This window comes from Oncorhynchus tshawytscha, linkage group LG13, assembly GCF_018296145.1.
Source record: "Oncorhynchus tshawytscha isolate Ot180627B linkage group LG13, Otsh_v2.0, whole genome shotgun sequence".
NCBI classification, from domain to species: Eukaryota; Metazoa; Chordata; class Actinopteri; order Salmoniformes; family Salmonidae; genus Oncorhynchus; species Oncorhynchus tshawytscha.
The window spans coordinates 69,944,146-69,965,516 of NC_056441.1; the positions used below are offsets into that span (position 1 = coordinate 69,944,146).

Sequence of the window (21,371 nt, forward strand, 5' to 3'; positions counted from 1 at the left end):
ATGCCAACTAAGGGGGTTTCATTTTCCAATCGACAGACAGGACACATCACTTATAATTCTCAGATTGGATTAACACATTTAATGGTGTGGGTTTGGGGGACCGTAATATGTAGGACACTCAGTAATCAGAGACAAAATTGCAATATGCCGGATTTAATGAAGTACTACGCCCACCTACCCTGGCTTTATTTCAAAGGGGATTAGTTTTATGAAGAATTATCCATGCTCTAAATGTGTGCTGCCAATGACAACCAAACAGAGAGTTATTACTGTCAGATGGGCAGCTCCGGCTGCTGGGGGAGACTGACTGGTTCTCACCAGGGTTTCTTCACCAGAATAGAAAACAATTATTTCCAGGTTTAGAGTTTTCAGACACCATCTCCTTTACCACAGTATATAGTACACAGTAAATTGATGTATTATGGTGTATCCTCAGGCATATGGGAGAATTTTGAAGGAATCTCTCAACAATGGTCAACAGTGAACAAATACACCAGGCAAAGTCTCTGAAACCTGTAAGGTCCTCTCCTATCTGAATACAATCCATAGTGATCAGAGTATGTTGGACGGGTCAGAACATATCCCCTTACCAAAAACCTACGTAAGAACCCTTCATCCTTTTGCCTAATTTATGGCCTGTTGAATCCATATAAAGGTCCCTGGTGCCGTAAAAGATGTTAGTAGGAAGACAACTGTCCTGACAGAATGAACATGATGCAAGGTACTTTATACCCCCTTCAGAGAGAATGTGCGATATGATCAATCATTTTATGAGCAATTTAACCAAATAAAATGTTATTTGTCACATACACATGGTTAGCAGATGTTAATGCGAGTGTAGCGAATTGCTTGTGCTTCTAGTTCCGACAATGCAGTAATATAAAACAAAATACTGCATAGTTTCCTAGGAACGCAAAGAGAGGCGGCCATCTCTGTCGGTGCGGGAAGTACAATAAAATTACTAGAATGATATTGGACGCAGCCTTTGCTCTTTGTAGGTTTATTGTTGGTAGTGCAGTTAGAGAAAATAACTATAGACATTGCTGGCTAATTGTATAGCTATATTGGTTGTGGGTATTTCTTGTGTGTGTGTGTGTGTGTGTGTGTGTGTGTGTGTGTGTGTGTGTGTGTGTGTGTGTGTGTGTGTGTGTGTGTGTGTGTGTGTGTGTGTGTGTGTGTGTGTGTGTGTGTCTCTACTCAGTCATGCAGAATGTTGTATGGGCAGTGCTCCTCTGGCCCTGTCTGGTGTCCTTGGGTGTCCCTCTGGAGTGTAAGGACGAGCAGGGCAGCATCATACTATGTGCCTCCATCTCCAAGGAGAAACTACTGGACCGGGTCATCCAACACGCCGAGCTCATCTACCGTGTCTCTGAGGAGTCCTGCACTCTGTTTGTGAGTACCACACTCCTACACACTTCCGACATTTCCAACGTACCTCCTCTAAGAGTACCCACTGAGGAAATGTGGTCATTCATATCTGTGTGAAGCTGGAGAGCTTAGTGTTTCACAGCATACAATACCGTTCAAAAGTTTGGGGTCACTTAGAAATGTCAATGTTTTTGAAAGAAAATCCAATTGTCTATTAAAATAACATCAAATTGATCAGAAATACAGTGTAGACATTGTTAATGTTGTAAATGACTATTGTAGCTGTAAATGGCTGATTTTTAAAGGAATATCTACAGTGGGGAGAACAAGTATTTGATACAGTGCCGATTTTGCAGGTTTTCCTACTTACAAAGCATGTAGAGGTCTGTAATATTTATCATAGGTACACTTCAACTGTGAGAGACGGAATCTACAACAAAAATCCAGAAAATCACATTGTATGATTTTTAAGTAATTTATTTGCATTTTATTGCATGACATAAGTATTTGATACATCGGAAAAGCAGAACTTAATATTTGGTACAGACACCTTTGTTTGCAAGTACAGAGATTGTACGTTTCCTGTAGTTCTTGACCAGGTTTACACACACTGCAGCAGGGATTTTGGCCCACTCCTCCATACAGACCTTCTCCAGATCCTTCAGGTTTCGGGGCTATCGCTGGGCAATACGGACTTTCAGCTCCCTCCAAAGATTTTCTATTGGGTTCAGGTCTGGAGACTGGCTAGGCCACTCCAGGACCTTGAGATGCTTCTTACGGAGCCACTCCTTAGTTGCCCTGGCTGTGTGTTTCGGGTTGTTGTCATGCTGAAAAACCCAGCCACGACCCATCTAAAATGCTCTTACTGAGGGCAGGAGGTTGTTGGCCAAGATCTTGCGATACATGGCCCCATCCTCCCCTCAATACGGTGCAGTCGTCTTGTCCCCTTTGCAGGAAAGCATCCCAAAAGAATGATGTTTCCACCTCCATGCTTCACGGTTGGGATGGTGTTCTTGGGGTTGTACTCATTCTTCTTCTTACTCCAAACACGGCGAGTGGAGTTTAGACCAAAAAGCTCTATTTTTGTCTCATCAGACCACATTGCCTTCTCCCATTCCTCCTCTGGATCATCCAGATGGTCATTGGCAAACTTCAGACGGGCCTGGACATGCGCTGGCTTGAACAGGGGGACCTTGAGTGTGCTGCAGGATTTTAATCCATGACGGCGTAGTGTGTTACTAATGGTTTTCTTTGAGACTTTGGTCCCAGCTCTCTTCAGGTCATTGACCAGGTCCTGCCGTGTAGTTCTGGGCTGATCCCTCACCTTCCTCATGATCATTCATGCCCCACGAGGTGAGATCTTGCATGGAGCCCCAGACCGAGGGTGATTGACCGTCATCTTGAACTTCTTCCATTTTCAAAAAATTGCGCCAACAGTTGTTGCCTTCTCACCAAGCTGCTTGCCTATTGTCCTGTAGCCCATCCCAGCCTTGTGAAGGTCTACAATTTTATCCCTGATGTCCTTACACAGCTCTCTGATCTTGGCCATTGTGGAGAGGTGGGAGTTTGATTGATTGAGTGTGTGGACAGGTGTCTTTTATACATGTAAAGAGTTCAAACAGGTGCAGTTAATACAGGTAATGAGTGGAGTCAGGAGGGGTTCTTAAAGAAAAAAAAAACAGGTCTGTGAGAGCCGGAATTCTTACTGGTTGGTAGGTGATCAAATACTTATGTCATGCAATAAAATGCAAATGAATTACTTAAAAATCATATGATATGAATATCTGGATTTTTGTTTCTCACAGTTGAAGTGTACCTCTGATAAAAATTACAGACCTCTACATATGCTTTGTAAGTAGGAAAACCTGCAAAATTGTCAGTGTATCAAATACTTGTTCTCCGCACTGTAAATAGGCGTATGGAGGCCCATTTTCAGCATCCATCACTCCCGTGATCCAATGGCACGTTGTGTTAGCTAATCCAAGTTTATAATTTTAAAAGTCAAACTGATCATTAGAAAACCCTTTTGCAATTATGTTAGCACAGCTGAAAATGGTTGAGCTGATTAAAGAAGCAATAAAACTGTCTTTCTTTAGACTAGTTGAGTGTCTGGAACATCAGCTTTTGTGGGTTCGATTACAGGCTCAAAATGGCCAGAAACAAGAACTTTCTTCTGAAACTTGTCAGTCTATTCTTGTTCTGAGAAAGGAAGGCTATTCCATGCGAGAAATTGCCAAGACACTGAAGATCTCATACAATGCTGTATACTACTCCCTTCAAAGAACAGCGCAAACTGGCCCTAACCAGAATAGAAAAAGGAGTGGGAGGCTCCGGTGCACAACTGAGCAAGAGGACAAGTACATTAGACTGCCTAGTTTGAGAAACAGATGCCTTACAAGTCCTCAACTGGCAGCATCATTAAGTACTACCCGTAAAACACCCGTCTCAACGTCAACAGTGAAGAGGCGACTCCGGGTTGCTGGCCTTTCTGCCAATTGAGATGTCTTCCTTCTATGATTGTGTGTATGATTGTGGAACTCCACACACACACACACACACACACACACACACACACACACACACACACACACACACACACACACACACCACACACCACACACCACACACCCCAAATCACAAAACAGCATTGGTGGTGCATAGAAACAATGTGTCGCTTTATAGTTATGGTCACTTAACGTATGAGTGAGTCTTCTGTCTCTGTAGTGCCATCTTCTGTGGTGTATTGTTTTGGCCGATTAAACATAAGTTAGGCCTAATTATTCTTAAGAAGTCTTGAAAATGTCCCTTGCTACCACCATTATTATTATTATTAGGATTTATGTATATTCTTTTGCCCATCTTAATATTTTCTTTTTATTGGCCAGTCTGAGATATGGCTTTTTCTTCGCAACTCTGCCTAGAAGGCCAGCATCTCGGAGTTGCCGTTGAGACTGGTGTTTTGTGGGTACTATTTAACGAAGCTGCCAGTTGAGGACTTGTAAGGCATCTGTTTCTCAAACTAGAATCTCTAATGTGCTTGTCCTCTTGCTCAGTTGTGCACCGTGGCCTCCCACTCGTTCTATTCTGGTTAGGGACAGTTTGCGCTGTTTTGAGAAGGGAGTAGTACACAGCGTTGTACGAGATCTTCAGTGTCTTGGCAATTTCAGCTTTGCTAACATAATTGCAAAGGGTTTTCTAATGATCAATTAGCCTTTTAAAATTATAACCGTTAATTAGTTAACACAACGTGCCACTGGAACACAGGAGTGATGGTTGCTGATAATGGGCCTCTGTATGCCTATATACCAGATATTCCATAAAACATCAGCCGTTTCCAGCTACAATAGTCATTTACAACATTAACAATGTCGACACTGTATTTGATGTTTTTGATGTTATTTTAATGGACAAAAATGTGCTTTTCTTTCAAATACAAGGACATTTCTAAGTGACCCCAAACTTTTGAACGGTAGTGTATGTGCCCTGTGTTTTAGGGAAGTCCTATGGAAATACTGCATATACCCTACCAATCCTTTTGCTATATGCTCCACCAATATAACCAGCACTTTATAGCTTAAAAGTAGGTTCCCAACTCTCCTCAGACAAATAATGATTTATGGAAGGTACAGAATCAAGACAATGCTGATAATGATATGCTGTGCTGTGCATTCATATTGTGGTTTTCAGTAGCAGGAAAGCCCATACGATTCCCTTCCATATGAGAGTACAGAACCAGCATCGCCTTTGAAATGGAAACATCATGTATCTTCTCATTATTGGAAAGACACTGCATGAGGCCAACAGATGAGAATATGTTAAAGAAGAAAACTCCAGCCGCTCTGCTTGTAGCTCAGTTGACAGACGGCTCGTCTCTATTGGCTGGGGTTAGCGGAGCATGAGTCTGTGTTTATCTTCCATGTTGTTCCTTGTTCCCTGTCTGTTTACTACATAGGAGGAGATGTTTGTCCCTTTCCCTATGCGCTCCCAGAGGAACCAGGCAGGATACACATGCGCCACCAAGGCCTTCCCCATCCCGGGCTCCAAAAGCGAAATCCAGCAGATCTCGGTAAGCAGATGGGAGCTGGACGCTCTACTGTTTTCTCTCTCTCTCACTCACTCTCTCTCTAGCTCTCTCTTTGTGTTTGTTTGGACTTTTGTCTTAATTTCTGCCAATTGAGATGTCTTCCTTCTATGATTGTGCGTATGATTGTGGAACTCCACACACACACACACACACACACACACACACACACACACACACACACACACACACACACACACACACACACACACACACACACACACACCACACACCACACACACACATCTGCCTGTGTGTGTATCCCCAACTCACAAAACAGCATTGGTGGTGCATAGAAACAATGTGTCGCTTTATAGTTATGGTCACTTAACGTATGAGTGAGTCTTCTGTCTCTGTAGTGCCATCTTCTGTGGTGTATTGTTTTGGCCGATTAAACATAAGTTAGGCCTAATTATTCTTGAGAAGTCTTGAAAATGTCCCTTGCTACCAACATTATTATTATTATTATTATTATTTGTATGATTATTTATGTATATATCTTTTTTTAACCTTTATTTTGACAGGGCAGTCATACTGAGACTAGGATCTCTTTTACAGATGAGCCGTGCTTAAATACATCAAACACATACAATATACAAAATTACAAAACATATTAAGGAAAAAAGACACATTTATCAACATAGAGGTCTCCGATCATTATTCTGAACTCACCAAGGTGGACCAGAACATTTCATTTCCGAGGGCTCTGTAAGTTGTTCCACATAAAGACCGGATTTGGTCACTTGTAAGTCTAAATTTAATTAATGATGACAGACACATAAGACATTTATGCAGGAGTGCTTTGTAGATGAACACAAGAAAATGCTGCTCTCTCCTTACATACAAAGTGGCCCAAGCCACTTTTTGAAACAAAACACAAAGGTGAGTTCTATAACCATCATCAGTAATCAACTTAAGGACACAATGGAAAACAACATCTAAGTGTAGATGCTGCTGCATGCATATACAGTAGATGATATCCCTTTGAACTTCAACTTTTTCAGCAGCTCAGTGACATGTTTTAAAATGACAGTGTGTCATAAAGCCAGATAACAAGATACTTGTACAAAGGAAATTGCTCATATTGTGTACCGTTCAAACTAGTCATTACACATTCATGTAAATCTGGGTTATGGGACCTAGAAAAAAAGTATGCATTTTGTTGGTTGCATTTAGGACTAACTTTAGATTCAATAGTGACCTCTGCAGTGCTTAACAATCAGACTTCAAACGTGAAAAGACTTGGCCACCTGAAGGAGCAATGAAATACAACACTGTATCGTCTGCATACAAGTGAATACAGTGCATTAGGAAAGTAATCAGGCCCCATAATTTCTTCCGCATTTTGTTACGTTACAGCCTTATTCTAAAATTGATTAAGTAGTTTTGTCCCCCTCATCAATCTACACACAATAGCACATAATGACAAAGCAAAAACAAGTTTTCAGATTTTTGGGGGAAATGTATGAAAATAAAATAAACTGAAATATTCAGACCCTTTACTCATTACTTTGTTGAAGCACCTTCGGCAGTGATTACAGCCTCAAGTCTTCTTCGGTATGACGCTACAGGCTTGGCACACCTGTACTTGGGGAGTTTCTTCCATTCCTCTCTGCCGATCCTCTCAAGCTCTGTCAGGTTGGATGGGGAGAGTTGCGGCACAGCTATTTTCAGGTCTCTCCAGAGATATTCGATCGGGATCAAGTCCAGGCTCTGGCTGGGCCACTCAAGGACATTATGAGTTGTCCCAAAGCCACTTCTGCGTTGTCTTGGCCGTATGATTAGGGATGTTGTCCTGTCGGAAGGTGAACCTTCGTCCCAGTCTCTGGAGCAGGTTTCATCAAGTATCACTCTGTATTTTTCTTCGCTCATCTTTCCCTCGATCCTGACTAGTCTCCCAGTCTCTGTCGCTGAAAAATCCCCACAGCATGATGCTGCCACCACCATGTTTCACTGCAGGGATTGTATTGGCCAGGTGATGAGCGGTCCCAGGTTTCCTCTAAACGTGAGACTTGGCATTCAGGGCAAAGAGATCAATCTTGGTGTCATCAGACCAGAGAATCTTGTTTCTCATGGTCTGAGACTCTTTTAGGTGCCTTTTGGCATACTCCAAGTGGGCTGTCATGTGTCTTTTACTGAGAAGTGGCTTCTGTCTGGCTACTCTACCATAAAGGCCTGATTGGTGGAGTGCTGCAGAGATGGTTGTTGTCCTGGAAGGTTCTCCCATCTCCGCAGAGGAACTCTGGAACTTGGTCAGAGAGACCATTGGGTTCCCACATATGCTGAGCGCTTGTTGGCTGCTTTTCCTTCACTCTACAGTCCAACTCATCCCAAACCGTCTCATTTGGCTTGAGGTCGGGTGATTGTGGAGGCCAGGTCATCTGATGCTATAACGACACAGGACGAGACCCAGATGCAAACACAGGCGGCAGATGGTTAGAGTCTCTGATATTTATAAAATATAAGGGGCAGATAATGGGCAGATCAAGGACAGGCAGAAGTTAATTAACCAGGTCAGAGTCCGAAAGTCACAGGGCAGCAGGCAGGCTCGAGGTCAGGGCAGGCTGAATGGTCAGGCATGCAAGCTCAGTGTCAGGGCAGGCAGAAAAGGGCGGAACTGAGAGTGCATAGAAACAGAGACTAGGAAAAACAGGAGCATGGAAAAAACACGCTGGAGGACTTGACGAGACAAGACGAACTGGCAACATACAAACAGAGAACACAGGTATAAATGCACCAGGGATAATGGGGAAGATCAGGGTGTGACAGATGCAGCACTCCATCACTCTCCTTCTTGGTCAAATAGCCCTTACATGCAGAGGTCATACGTTCACAAAGACACAGAGGTTGGAAGATAAATCGCAAATTTTGACTCATCAGACCAACGGACAGATTTCCAAATCAAATCATATTTTATTTAAAATCTAATTTTATTTGTCACATACACATGGTTAGCAGATGTTAATGCAAGTGTAGCAAAATGCTTGTGCTTCTAGTTCCGACAATGTCGTAAATAACAAACGAGTAATCTAACCTAACAATTTCACAACAACTACCTTATACACACAAGTGTAAAGGGATGAAGAATATGTACATAAAGATATATGAATGAGTGATGGTACAGAACGGCATAGGCAAGATGCAGTAGATGGTATCGAGTACAGTATATACATATCAGATGAGTAATGTAGGGTATGTAAACATATAAAAGTGGCATTGTTTGCAGTGGCTAGTGATACATGTATTACATAAAGATGGCAACATGCAGTAGATGGTATAGAGTACAGTATGTACATATGAGATGAGTAATGTAGGGTATGTAAACATTATATTAAGTGGCATTGTTTAAAGTGGCTAGTGATTTTTTTTTACATCAATTTTTCCATTATTAAAGTGGCTGGAGTTGAGTCAGTGTGTTGGCAGCAGCCACTCAATGTTAGTGGTGGCTGTTTAACAACCTGATGGCCTTGAGATCAAAGCTGTTTTTCAGTCTCTCAGTCCCTGCTTTGATGCACCTGTACGGACCTCGCCTTCTGGATGATAGCGGGGTGAACAGGCAGTGGCTCGGGTGGTTGTTGTCCTTGATGATCTTTATGGCCTTCCTGTGACATCGGGTGGTGTAATGTCCATTGCTTATGTTTCTTGGCTCAAACAAGTCTCTTCTTATTATTGGTGTCCTTTAGTAGTGGTTTCTTTGCAGCAATTTGACCATGAATGCCTGATTCATACAGTCTCCTCTGAACAATTGATGTTGAGATGTATTCTCTTACTTGAACTCTGTGAAGCATTTATTTGTGCTGGTAACGCTAAGGAACTTATCCTCTGCAGCAGAGGTAACGCTGGTTCCTCCTTTCCTGTGGCGGTCCTCATGAGAGCCAGTTTCATCATAGCGCTTTATAGTTCTTGACATTGTTCAGATCCAGGTTGACCAACACCAAAAATACAATTTACAGATAGAAAATAACGTAGCTGTTCGTTGAACAATGAGTGAAATATTTTTGCAAGACAAGGGAGCCTGGAAATGTGTCGATAATTAACGAGATCACTACTATCCCCACCCTTATGGAGTGGTAGCACAGAAGCTGCTTTCAACACTTTTGGAATATTTCCTAACACCTAAGTTAAATGAAAAATGTTACTGAGCCTGAAATGACAGGTGCTGCATATTTTAATAAGCAAAGACGGGTCCAAATGATCAGCCCCTAATGACTTATTGGTGTCAATGGATAATAAGGCAGCAAGAACTTCTCTTTCTGAGTTGCCAAACAGAAAATCCCTGACTACCATTCCCCATGTCACCTGAGGTTGACTGATTGTTCATCGAGGCAACTGGAGGCTGTATGTGGGAAGAACAGTCAACTGACTGGCAAAGTCCAGTGTGACCTCCATTTCTTTCAAATAGGAAACCAGCTAAAAATCATCAAAAATTGTATTAAACTACTTGTTTAGTCAGGGAAGCAGAGGAATTACAGTGAATTAACAATTTTGCAGAATTTAGAGGGATAAATAACAGAGTGTGCCACAGCGCTAAGGATGAATTTTGATTTGGCCTGTTTATCCTGAGGCAGTGCACCTATTTCTCAATTGCTGCCAATCAGCTAACGAGACATTTTGATTAGCCTTGGCCCAGGCTTGATTTCTTATCAAGAGGAGGTCTGAGAGTACAGGGGAGTTCCTTGGATTAGTTTGTTTTGCTTGAAAGGGCCATGTTTTTCAGCCAGAGAGGTAAAAATGGAAGTGCCAAAACAGGGTCTGGTATGCAGCTAGTAGAAAAAAAAGCTTTGCACAAAAATTTGCACAAAAAGCTTATTTAACTCAAATTTTCTGCACAAATTTGTGTACATCCCTGTTAGTGAGCATTTCTCCTTTGCCAAGATAATCCATCCACCTGAAAAGTGTGGCATATCAAGAAGCTGATTAAACAGTGTGATCATTACACAGGTGAGCCTTGGGCCGGGGACAATCAAAGGCCACTCAAAAATAAAATCACACAGCACAATGCCAAAAATGTCTTAAGTTTCGAGGCAGTGTGCAATTGGCATGCTGACTGCAGGAATGTCCACCAGAGTTGTTGCAAGAGAATTGAACTAGCATTTCTCTACCATAAGCCGCCTCCAATGTAATTGTTTTAGAATTTGGCAGAAATTCCAACTGACCTCACAACTGTGTGTATGGTGTCGTGTGGGCGAGCGGTTTGCTGATGTCAACATTGTTAACAGAGTGCCCCATGGTGGCGGTGGGTTTTGGGTGTGGACAGGCATAAGCTACGGATAACGAACACAATTGCATTTTATCAATGGCAATTTCAATGCACAGGGATACTGTGACTAGATCCTGAAGTCCATTGTTGTGCCATTCATCCACCACCATCACCTCATGTTTCAGCATGATAATGTACGGTCCCATGTCGTGTTCCAGTTCCCGGGAATATCCAGCAACTTCGCACAGCCATTGAAGAGGAGTGTGACCACATTCCAAAGGTCACAATCAATGGCCTCATCAACTCTATGCAAAGGAGATGTGTCTCGCTGAATTCGTCACACCAGATACTGACTGGTTTTCTGATCCATTCCCCTACCCTTTTTTTAAGGTATATATTTTTTTTTAAAGCTATCCATTCCCCTACCTAGGCCATCATTGTAAAAAATTATTAGTTCTTAACTGACTTGCCTATTTAAATAAAGGTTCAATAAAAATATATTTTGTGAGCAACATTTTCATATCTGTAATTCCTCAGTCATTTGAAATTCATATATTAAGGCCTAATTTATTTATTTAAGTTCACTGATTTCCTTATATGAACTGTAACTCAGTAAAAATTGTTGCATGTTGCAGCACATTTTGGGGACAGAATCCCCATTGTAGAGCAGCCTCTGCTTCCAAAAGTTGTCAAAGTTGTCTACAGAAGTTACACCCAAGGAGCTGAAGTAGTCATGTTGCCATTTGTGAAGTGTTATAAGCCTTCTCATTCTTTGGGGGGGTGGGGTGTCCAGCGTAGACCCAATTAATTCTTCAAATCCTGTTTTTTGCTCAAGAAACCGAGATGGTTCTTACCATAGAGTGACCTAAGGCAACAGCTGGCAAGATGGAAGGAGAAATCCACCCATTCCTGCGCTTCGTGTGATTCAGGAGACCAGTCGAGGACTTGTGAGAGGTGGAATCTTGCACACGCTCGCAAATTTTGGCACCCGGTTCGAGCCTTCCATGACCAATGAAGCCCCATTTACCGTAGAAGCCACGGGAGAGGGAGTCAGAACAGGGGACGAAGGCACAGGTAGCTCTGGAACCAGATCTTGAAGCGGAAGCCCCCAGGGATGAAGTTTGTGTCCGGTCCGTGCTTCCCACTGCCAAGGAAGCCCCTATTGCAAAAGGCTGCTGTTTTGGAATTCCACGGAGAGTGACGTGCCTCCATGGCTGGTTGGCAGGGTCAAGAATAGGAACATCCACTAAGTCATCCCGAAACAAGCACAGCCTGTGAAATGGCAAATACACAAGCAACACACAGCTGAGTCACACACCAGAGAGAAAATAGAGGACTTGCTCACTGTATGGATTCTGCCTGCACATACACTATACAAGCAGGAGATGATCAACACAAGTTGGTGCTGTAGAAACAAGCAGTAAATTGAGGGCCAGTGAGCCAAAACACTGTTCAACAAGTTAAGGAGAGACAGATAGCAGGAGCGTTCGCTTACCAACAAGCAGCGTAACGTGACAAGAGAGCAGCATTAGGACATTTAAAGGCTTCAGGATGGGACATTTTTCAATCTCTTTAGCTTTAAGGTCAGCTAAGGCTGTGAGTTGGAAACTACGCAGCAGCGCATATATCTAAAAGTCCAGGTGGGAAGATTTGGCTTGCTCAAACATGCATCTCTATAATTATTCCTCTACAACGTACAAGTGACAAGTGCAACGCTGTTAGTTTGGAGCAGGGAGATGATAATTGAGTACAGAAAACCCCTTTCCTTGTACTTTTAACACTGTAATGTTTATTTCAGATATATCGGTGACTTTACTGTTGAAGCTATTCCCTCTGTGATTTTAGGGTCATTCTTTTTAGCTTAATATGTAATTGCTTTAGCTGAATGCAGTCACATGACTGTATTAAAACTGCACAATAGCAAAAATTCAAATCAATCCTTTCAAATATACGGTACTGTTCAGTACACAATAGTCACAATACTCAAACTGTGCTCCTTAACATAAACTGTGTTGTGCAGGACAAGTGGCTCCTCCACTCTGTCCTAATTCTGGTCCAGTCCTGGATTGAGCCATTGGTGTACCTGCAAACCACCTTGGATCGCTATGATGACGCCCCCGACACTCTACTCAAAAAGACCAAATGGGTGTCAGAAAAACTCCTTAGTTTGGAGCAAGGAGTGGTGGTCCTCATCAGGAAGGTACTTCAGCAGTTACTCTGATACTTGTAGCTTTTAGGCATTTTCTCCTTTAGCCCAATGCATTTTCACACATCTCTTTCTCTTCTATCTATGCCTCATTTCCTAGACTTCACCTCTCTCTCTCTCTCTCTCTCTCTCCCCATCCCCCTGTCTACACTGTTTTGTCCTTGCTGTGTACTATAGATGCTGGACGATGACATGCTGACCACCTCCTACTATGAGCAGGGTGTGGCTCCGTACGCCCTGCAGCCTGAGGTGCTGGAGTCAGTTCTGAGGGACTACACTCTGCTCAGCTGCTTCAAGAAGGACGCCCACAAGATGGAGACCTTCCTCAAGCTCCTCAAGTGTCGCCAGACTGACAAATACAGCTGTTTCCTTCATTAGAGAACAACTATTCCCACCCCATTCAAACCCTACTATTTAATGGAATAAACAAGACACTACCCCCCATCATGAGACTAGCTTAAAAAAAATCCTGCTCCCTGCTTCTGGTGGCCCCTTATTTGCCTTAAACACATAGTGAGGTCGACTGATATGACCACTCCCTTAGGGTGTCTCACCTCGTGCCTAGTTCAATACAGTATGTCAGCAACTGACTGTTTCCAAAAAATGTCGTAAGTGTAATTGTTTGCCACTTTTTTAGAAAAGCTGCATTTTATATGTTCCTTTATATTTGTTTTACTTGGCTAGGCATTGCAGGGCGATCCCAAAGGATGATTTGCATCTTGCTATGTAAAAAAAAGAGAAAGAAAATTGCATATTTTCCCATTGATTTCAATTTTCTTTGTTCTCAACTGGAGTTTGTATTCCTCCCCGGTTCTACATTGTTTTTATTATTTCTCTTGCCTCTTGTGTATTCGGAGAGATTCTGTTCTTCTAGTTGAGCTGGCTTCACCTCTGCATTAGTAAAATGAAACACACTTGGTAGGAGACGGGAGTCAAAGGAAGAGCAGACACTGCAGACAAAGAGAAGGTCTAGAGATATTCTGACAGGTAGAGAAGATATTTTTAAAAAATAGTATTGAAAGAGGAATTGGACAGGAGAGTAAAAAAATACAAATGGTTTGTTGGACAGGATATGGAGTAGCATTATTTTTAATTATGCCCATACCAGATAGTGTTTATCTCAAATTTACACAGAGGTCAGAATGAGGTGTTAAGTAAGGACTATTTTTAGATTGCAAAATACCTTGATGATGCTTGTAACTGGCAAGACCAAAATAGGAACATGGACAATCAATGTGTCTTTGTTAATTTAAATGGAACATTGCTGGAGGGTTAGCATGAAACTGTTCCACTGGTCCTATAGCAATGCTTAGCAAAGAGTAGAGGTATCCATGTGCCATAAACAAAAGAAAAGACACAACCATAAGTAACTGAAGAGCTGAAAGAATGGAATTTTCTCTGATCTGAAATATTGGCTTTCTGAGAATGCATTTGGTCAAAGATATGATTCAATTAACCTTCTTAGCTATGACAGAGAAGTTAAAGGAAGTATCTTGGGAAGGATGATGAAATGGAAGAAAGAAAAAAACAGCCTGACAGACAGGACAGACTAATTACAAACTTGGACTAAAAGCTCCTGTATGCAACCCCAAGGCACCATTTAAACACATCTTCTAGAGTTTTTGTATCCCTATGGCAACACTGATGGTCTGTTATTAAGGGAAACATTGCAAGGATGGAAAGGGGTACACTGCCCAACCCGACTGCGTTATAACCCATCATTGCTCCTCCTAATACTAAAGTATATCTGGTTTCAGGGAAATTACTCACCTTTTCTGTTGTAAGAGCTCAAAGCTTCCCCTACAGTAACTAGGCAATATGTCAACATGTTTCCTTTTCTAATGAAAAACATGTACCTTGGAAATGTCTCAGTTGTAAAATGATCTGTAGATAATAATTATGTGTATTTCATGCCATGTTTCCAAAATACGGCTTTAGTAGAAAAGGCACAGTACGTTTGTGATTATCAATAAAGACAATAGTTTATGTTGCAAATTTGAAAATTATATTGATATGACTCTTTTGGACTACATCAGTGGTTCCCAAACTGAGGGGTTGGCAGGGGGAGCCTTGGCAGGGGGAGCCTGACTGTTGCCTTTTCACCTTTTTTTTGTTCTTGATTTTGTTGTGATGTTTGAGTCAATCACATATCACATGAACACATATAAGACATGGCAAAATGTGTAGAATTGCAGGAAATTAGCTTTAAAACTGGGGAGGAGGGGCATGTTCCCCAATGATGGACTGGTGGATCCGAGTGAAAAAGTTTGGGAACCGCTGGACTACATGATTTCCCTCTTCTTCCCAACCCATTGCACCAGGTGGCAGCAGTACTCTGTCATCAAGACCTTTTCATCTGAGAAGATTGCAGTTTTCTCAGTCCACTAAAATACACCCTTTGATCTAGGCCTACGTGTAACTGAAGATGCCTCCTATTGAGAGCACAATGTAAATGTAGCAGTGGAATGCTGATGTGTTATAGAGCTGGACACGTGCTTTTGAACATTTGACACACATTTGACGCAGACATCATTTAGCCTACTGTTTCAGGAAGGAAGGTAAGATACATTGCAACATGAAATCATATTAATGGGAACTAGTATGGCCCCTCTCTCTGCATATACATTAAAATATAGAGTATATATATTGTGAGTCAGATGGAATTTGTCAAACAGCTTCAAGTTCTCAGAGAGGCTCATGTAGAGGAGACTTGACCAGGGTTTGAGCAAGCTTATGAGGAAATAACTTTATCCCTCAAAGGAAAACTCCGGACTGCAGCAGTGGCTCTGGTTGTGACTGATGAATTGCCAAAATAAAGAAGCAGAAGTTCTATTAGTCCTGCTCTCTGGAGAATGCGCCTAAAATTGCCAGTCCATATTGTTTATTCCTGTTTACACCAATTTCACACTAGCAAGGTGAACACAATAAAGGAAGTGGCTAACAAAGACAGTTGTTCCTCGCTGGATTACCTGCCAGTAATACAATCCTCTACGAGTGTCTTCTCATCTATAGCTCCTCCACGTCAATTCGACCCCAGCTCCCTTTATCACAAGATGTAAATCAGCCAGCAATAGTCATGGCAAATCAAGTGTCAATGTGGCAAAGGTTTTGCCAGCAACGTCAGGTTCATCTTCCTGTGCCCTAATCACTTCAGCATGGGGGCCTAGGCCTCGGGTTGCCTGCCCTAAGCACCACCACCCATGCCCCCCGTCCACTGACAACACCCAAGGAGCAGCAGACCAGCCCCTCGCCCCCACCCCCTCCCCAGGCTTTGCAGCCATAAATATTACAAATCTGCTATAAGTGAATGGGGGAGGATGGGGGCCTGGATGATTTCACAGTCTAACTACTATAACCCGAGGAAAGGAAATCCAGACTGCTGGGATGCAAGAGTGGAGCAGAGCAGAGAGTGAGAGAGCGAGAGAGAGACAGAGAGAGAAAGACAGAAACAGAAAGACAGAGAGAGCGGCAGAGAGAGGGAGACAGAGAGAGAGAGAGATACAGAGAGACAGGGAGAGAGAGAAATGGAGAGGGGGCAGAGGGGGGGGGAATCTGTGTGTGAGAGAGGCAGAGACAGGGATCAAGGGAGAACATGGATTGCTGGAAGGCAGGTAGATGGAATATGAATTTTGGCGCTGGAGCTGGCTTGATATGGAATGAATCCTCAGTATGAAGTCCTTGAGCCTCTGTTGGCTCCCACACAGTGCACTGCTTTCATGTACTTCTCAGACCGACAGCTTGGAGAGCTCCAAACAGTCTCCAACCCTCCCAAGATTTCTCAAAGTTTTTTATTTTTGCATGCCTTAATGATACATCTGGTCTGAAAAGCAGTGGCAAGAACTTGTCATCTGATGTGTTTGTGTGTCTATGAGTGTAGAAAAAGCAAGCAGGGAGGAGCAGGAAGGGGGGTTCAATTGCACCTCATGTTCTGACAGCCGAACTGCAGCTCTTCGTTACAAAGCCATTTCTATCACGCCACCACAGACCAGAGGGAATGTGACTCAGGCCATGAAAGAATGACAGAAGGCTTCTTATCTTCCCTCCAAGATCCCAGGACCACTGGAGCTGCAGTGTGCAGAGCTGTCAGACAACACTGTGTGTGTGTGTGTGTGTGTGTGTGTGTGTGTGTGTGTGTGTGTGTGTGTGTGTGTGTGTGTGTGTGTGTGTGTGTTGTGTGTGTGTGGTGGTGTGTGTGTGTCCCAACCCCCCCCCCACCAACGTGTTAGTAGAGGCGAGGTCAGGAGGTCAGGAGTTCAGGGGGTCAACCCCCTCCTAACAATTCCAATGTGTTGGTAGATGTCAAGCTGAGTCCGTCAGGTTGTAATAGCAGGCTAGGGTTACACTCAGGAAAGCTGCTACTAAGAAAGAGGAGATCGGGGGGATGGCTTAGAACAGAGTGAAGTCAGTGAAACATGTTCGAAAGCCTATAATTATCCTCTGTTAAGGATGTGAGTGAGGTTTGGTGTGACACATTGGTCAAGGAAATTATTTGAATGTACATGACAAATCATGCATTATAAGTATGACATACCAGCCCCTCGCAGAGAGCATAATGCAAAAGATGGTCAAATATCCTCTTGCTTCCATTGTTTCTTTGTTTTATCTCCAAGACCACCTCTATGTACTGTTTTCTTTCACATTGTCATTGTGTACTGTCATTTATAAGAAGCAATGGGATCCACAATGGTACAAAAGAGTTTGATGTTTATAATAGCAAGCAAATGAATAGGCTTGCTGAAATCGTCCCTGTGGGTGTCCCCTGTTTGTGGTTTGTGGTGAGTGCGGCGAACTGCAGGATTTATTCCACAAGGAAATGAGGCAATTACCCAGGAGGTTTCAGGGAATGGGCTATGGGCTGGGAACTCAGCGGGGTAGGGACCATCAATCATCCCTGCGTGAAGCCCTGGCCTTGGTCCACTGTTCTGCTGGTCCACTGTCTTATCCTGTGATACATTCACATGCTACGGATAGAAGAAGGCAGGAAAGAAACCTCAAATGTATAGATGGACTCTGATTTATTGTCATGGTGTCTGGACATTGTCATGAATTGTCACGACTTCCGCCTAAGTCGGTCCCTCTCCTTGTTCGGGTGGCGTTCAGCGGTCGACGTCACCGGCCTTCTAGCCATCGCCGATCCACTTTTCATTTTCCATTTGTTTTGTCTTTGTCTTACACCCCTGGTTTCAATCCCCCAATTACTTGTTCATTATTTAACCCTCTGTTCCCCCATGTTTGTTTGTGAGTGATTGTTTTTATGTAATACGGTCCGTTTATGTGGGCTCGCTTATTTTGTATTGTATTTGTCTATGTTGAGTAAAATACCTTTATTTACTCATATCTGCTATCCTGCGCCTGACTCCTCTACACCAGCTACACACAGACCACATTACAGAGTCACTCACCCAAAGAATGGAGTCAGCAGGAGCAGACGCCCTCCCTGTGGAGATAGAGTAGCGCGTCCAGCAGCACGCGACCATATTGCAACATCTGGGCATCGCCATGGATCGCGTGTTGCAGAAGATGGATCGTTGGGAGAGAGGAGGAGGTCGTCCAGCGCCTCCACAAGCCCCACTACAGCAGGTCCCACGGTCCACCCCTCCTTCACCCGGTTCCAGCAGGATTCGGCTCGCACTTCCGAGGGAGTATGATGGGACGGCGGCCGTTCCTACTCCAGCTTGAGCTCTACATGGCGACCGTCCACTCGGCTCCTTCGGGACGTGAGAGCGTGTCCTCCCTCATCTCCTGCCTCTCAGGCAAAGCCGTGGAGTGGGCCAATGCAATATGGGGTGAGGGAGACACAGCGTTGGACCAATACGCAGCGTTCACCCGCTTTCAGGCAGTTTTCGACCACCCGCCTGAGGGTCGAGCAGCGGGTGAACGAATGTTCCAACTAAGGCAGGGGACGAGGAGCGCGCAGGATTTTGCATTGGACTTCCGGACCCTGGCCGCCAGCGCAGGAACGACAGAGCCCTGATCGATCACTACTGGGGCAGTCTGCGCGAGGACGTCCATCGGGAGTTGGCCTGCCGAGACACCACCCTCACATTGGACCAGCTGGTGGACCTGTCCATCCGGCTGGACAACCTGCTGACTGCCCGCGGACGTCCGGATTGGGGCCTGTCAGTTCCATTCCCCAGCACCTCCGCTCCGACAACCATGGAGCTGGGAGTTGCTGCACTTAGGGCGACCGGAGGAGGAGCCATTCCCTGCACCATCTGTGGCCGAAGAGGGCACACTGCTGGTCGGTGCTGAGGGGGTTCCTCAGGGAGTTGAGGCAGCAGGCAGGGCACTATCGTGTCACCCCAGGTGAGTCGGCACCAGGCTCACCCAGAGCCCCCTGTTGCTTACATGAACGTGTTTCTTCAATTTCCTGAGTTTTCCCCGTGTTCATTAGGGATCCCCCTTGTTCCTGTGGATATGCCCTTCCCTGTGCACGCCCTAGATAGTCGACCATTAGGGTCAGGGCTGATTAGGGAGGCCACCACTCCACTAGACATGGTTACGCAGAGAATCAGTCTCTTCCTTATTGATTCTCCTGCTTTTCCCGTGGTGCTGGGCATACCCTGGTTGGCCTGTCATGACCCCACTATTTCGTGGCAACAGTGGGCTCTCAAGGAGTGGTCACGAGAGTGCTCGGGGAGGTATGTGGGGGTTTTCATCGGTGTGACTACGGTGGAAAGTCCAGACCAGGTCTCCACCGTGCGCATCCCCTCAGAATATGCCGATTTGGCTCTCGCCTTCTGTAAGAAGAGGGCGACTAAATTACCACCTCATCGACGGGGGGTTTGTGCGATAAATCTCCTGGTAGTCGCAGCACTTCCCAGTAGTCACGTGTATCCTCTGTCACAGGAGGAGATGGTGGCTATGGAAACATATGTCTCCGAATCCCTGGGGCAGAGATACATTCGGCCCTCCACTTCACCTGCCTCCTCTAGTTTATTTTTTGTGAAGAAGAAGGATGGGGGTCTGCGCCCGTGTATTGACTATTGAGGGATCAATCAGATCACTGTGAGGTATAGCTACCCTCTGCCTCTCATCGCCAGTGCGATCGAGTCAATGCACGGGGCCGCTTCTTCACAGAATTGGATCTCAGGAGCGCTTACAACCTGGTGCATGTCCGGGAGGGGGACGAGTAGAGGACGGCATTTAGTACCACCTCAGGGCACTATGAGTACCTCGTCATGCCGTACGGGTTGATGAATCCTCCATCAGTCTCCCAGGCCTTTGTTGATGAGATTTTCCGGGACCTGCACGAGGCAGGGTGTAGTGCCGTATATCGAGGACATTCTGATATATTCCGCTACACGCGCCACGCATGTGTCCCTGGTGCGCAGGGTGCTTGGTCGACTGTTGGAGCATGACCTGTATGTCAAGGCTGAGAAATGTCTGTTCTTCCAACAGTCCGTCTCCTTCCTAGGGTTCCACATTTCCACTTCAGGTGTGGGGATGGAGAGTGACTGCATTTCAGCCATGCGTAATTGGCCGACTCCCACCATGGTAAAGGAGGTGCAGCCGTTTCTAGGGTTTGCCAACTACTACCTGAGGTTTATCCGGGGTTTTGGTCAGGTAGCAGCTCCCATTACCTCACTGCTGAAGGGGGGACCGGTGCGGCTGCAGTGGTCGGCTGAGGTGGACAGGGCTTTTGGTCACCTGAAGGCTCTGTTTACTTCGGCTCCCGTGCTGGCTCTTCCGAATCCCTCTTTGGCATTCATAGTGGAGGTGGACGAGTCCGAGGCTGGGATAGGAGCCATGCTCTCTCAGCGCTCGGGCACGCCACCAAAGCTCCGTCCCTATGCTTTCTTTTCGAAGAGGCTCAGCCCGGCGGAGCGAAACTATGATGTGGGGGACCGGAAGCTGTTGGCTGTTGTCAAGGCTCTGAAGGTGTGGAGACATTGGCTTGAGGGGGATAAACACCCTTTTCTCATCCGGGCGGCGACGAGACTGAACCCTCGCCAGGCAAGGTGGGCCATGTTCTTTACCCATTCTGTTTTCACTCTGTCCTACAGACCAGGTTCACAGAACGCTAAGGCAGACGCACTGTCCCAGATGTATGACACAGAGGACCTGTCCAAGGATCACACTCCCATACTTCCGGCCTCTTGCCTGGTGGCACCGGTGGTGTGGGAGCTAGTGTCCCCCAGTGTCCAGCTGGGCGCCTGTATGTTCCATCTGCTGTCTGCGACCGTTATACAGTGGGGCAAAAAAGTATTTAGTCAGCCACCAATTGTGCAAGTTCTCACACTTAAAAAGATGAGAGAGGCCTGTGATACTTATTTTCCACCATAATTTGCAAATAAATTCATAAAAATCCTACAATGTGATTTTCTGGATTTTTTTTCTTATTTTGTCTGTCATAGTTGAAGTGTACCTATGATGAAAATTACAGGCCTCTCTCATCTTTTTAAGTGTGAGAACTTGCACAATTGGTGGCTGACTAAATACTTTTTTGCCCCACTGTATCTATTGGGCCCACACGTCACCCTCCTCTGGTCACCCTGGCATCGGTCGGATGGTGC

General features: G+C 44.7%; 1 protein-coding gene across 2 annotated transcripts; it reads left to right on the plus strand.

The window, feature by feature from the left end:
- The first annotated feature begins 676 nt into the window (after nt 1-676).
- LOC112265609 (somatolactin) lies at nt 677-14,850 on the plus strand. Of its 2 annotated transcripts, none has more exons than XM_042296280.1 (5): nt 677-721; nt 1,202-1,392; nt 5,321-5,434; nt 12,670-12,849; nt 13,033-14,850. In XM_042296280.1, exons 1-5 carry the CDS (start codon nt 706-708, stop codon nt 13,231-13,233), a joined length of 702 nt encoding a protein of 233 aa, XP_042152214.1. In that variant the 5' UTR covers nt 677-705; the 3' UTR covers nt 13,234-14,850. The 2 variants fall into 2 exon arrangements, with proteins under 2 accessions (XP_042152214.1, XP_024298873.1); XM_024443105.2 differs by having other exon boundaries at nt 690-721; nt 1,226-1,392.
- Nucleotides 14,851-21,371: the final 6,521 nt, after the last annotated feature.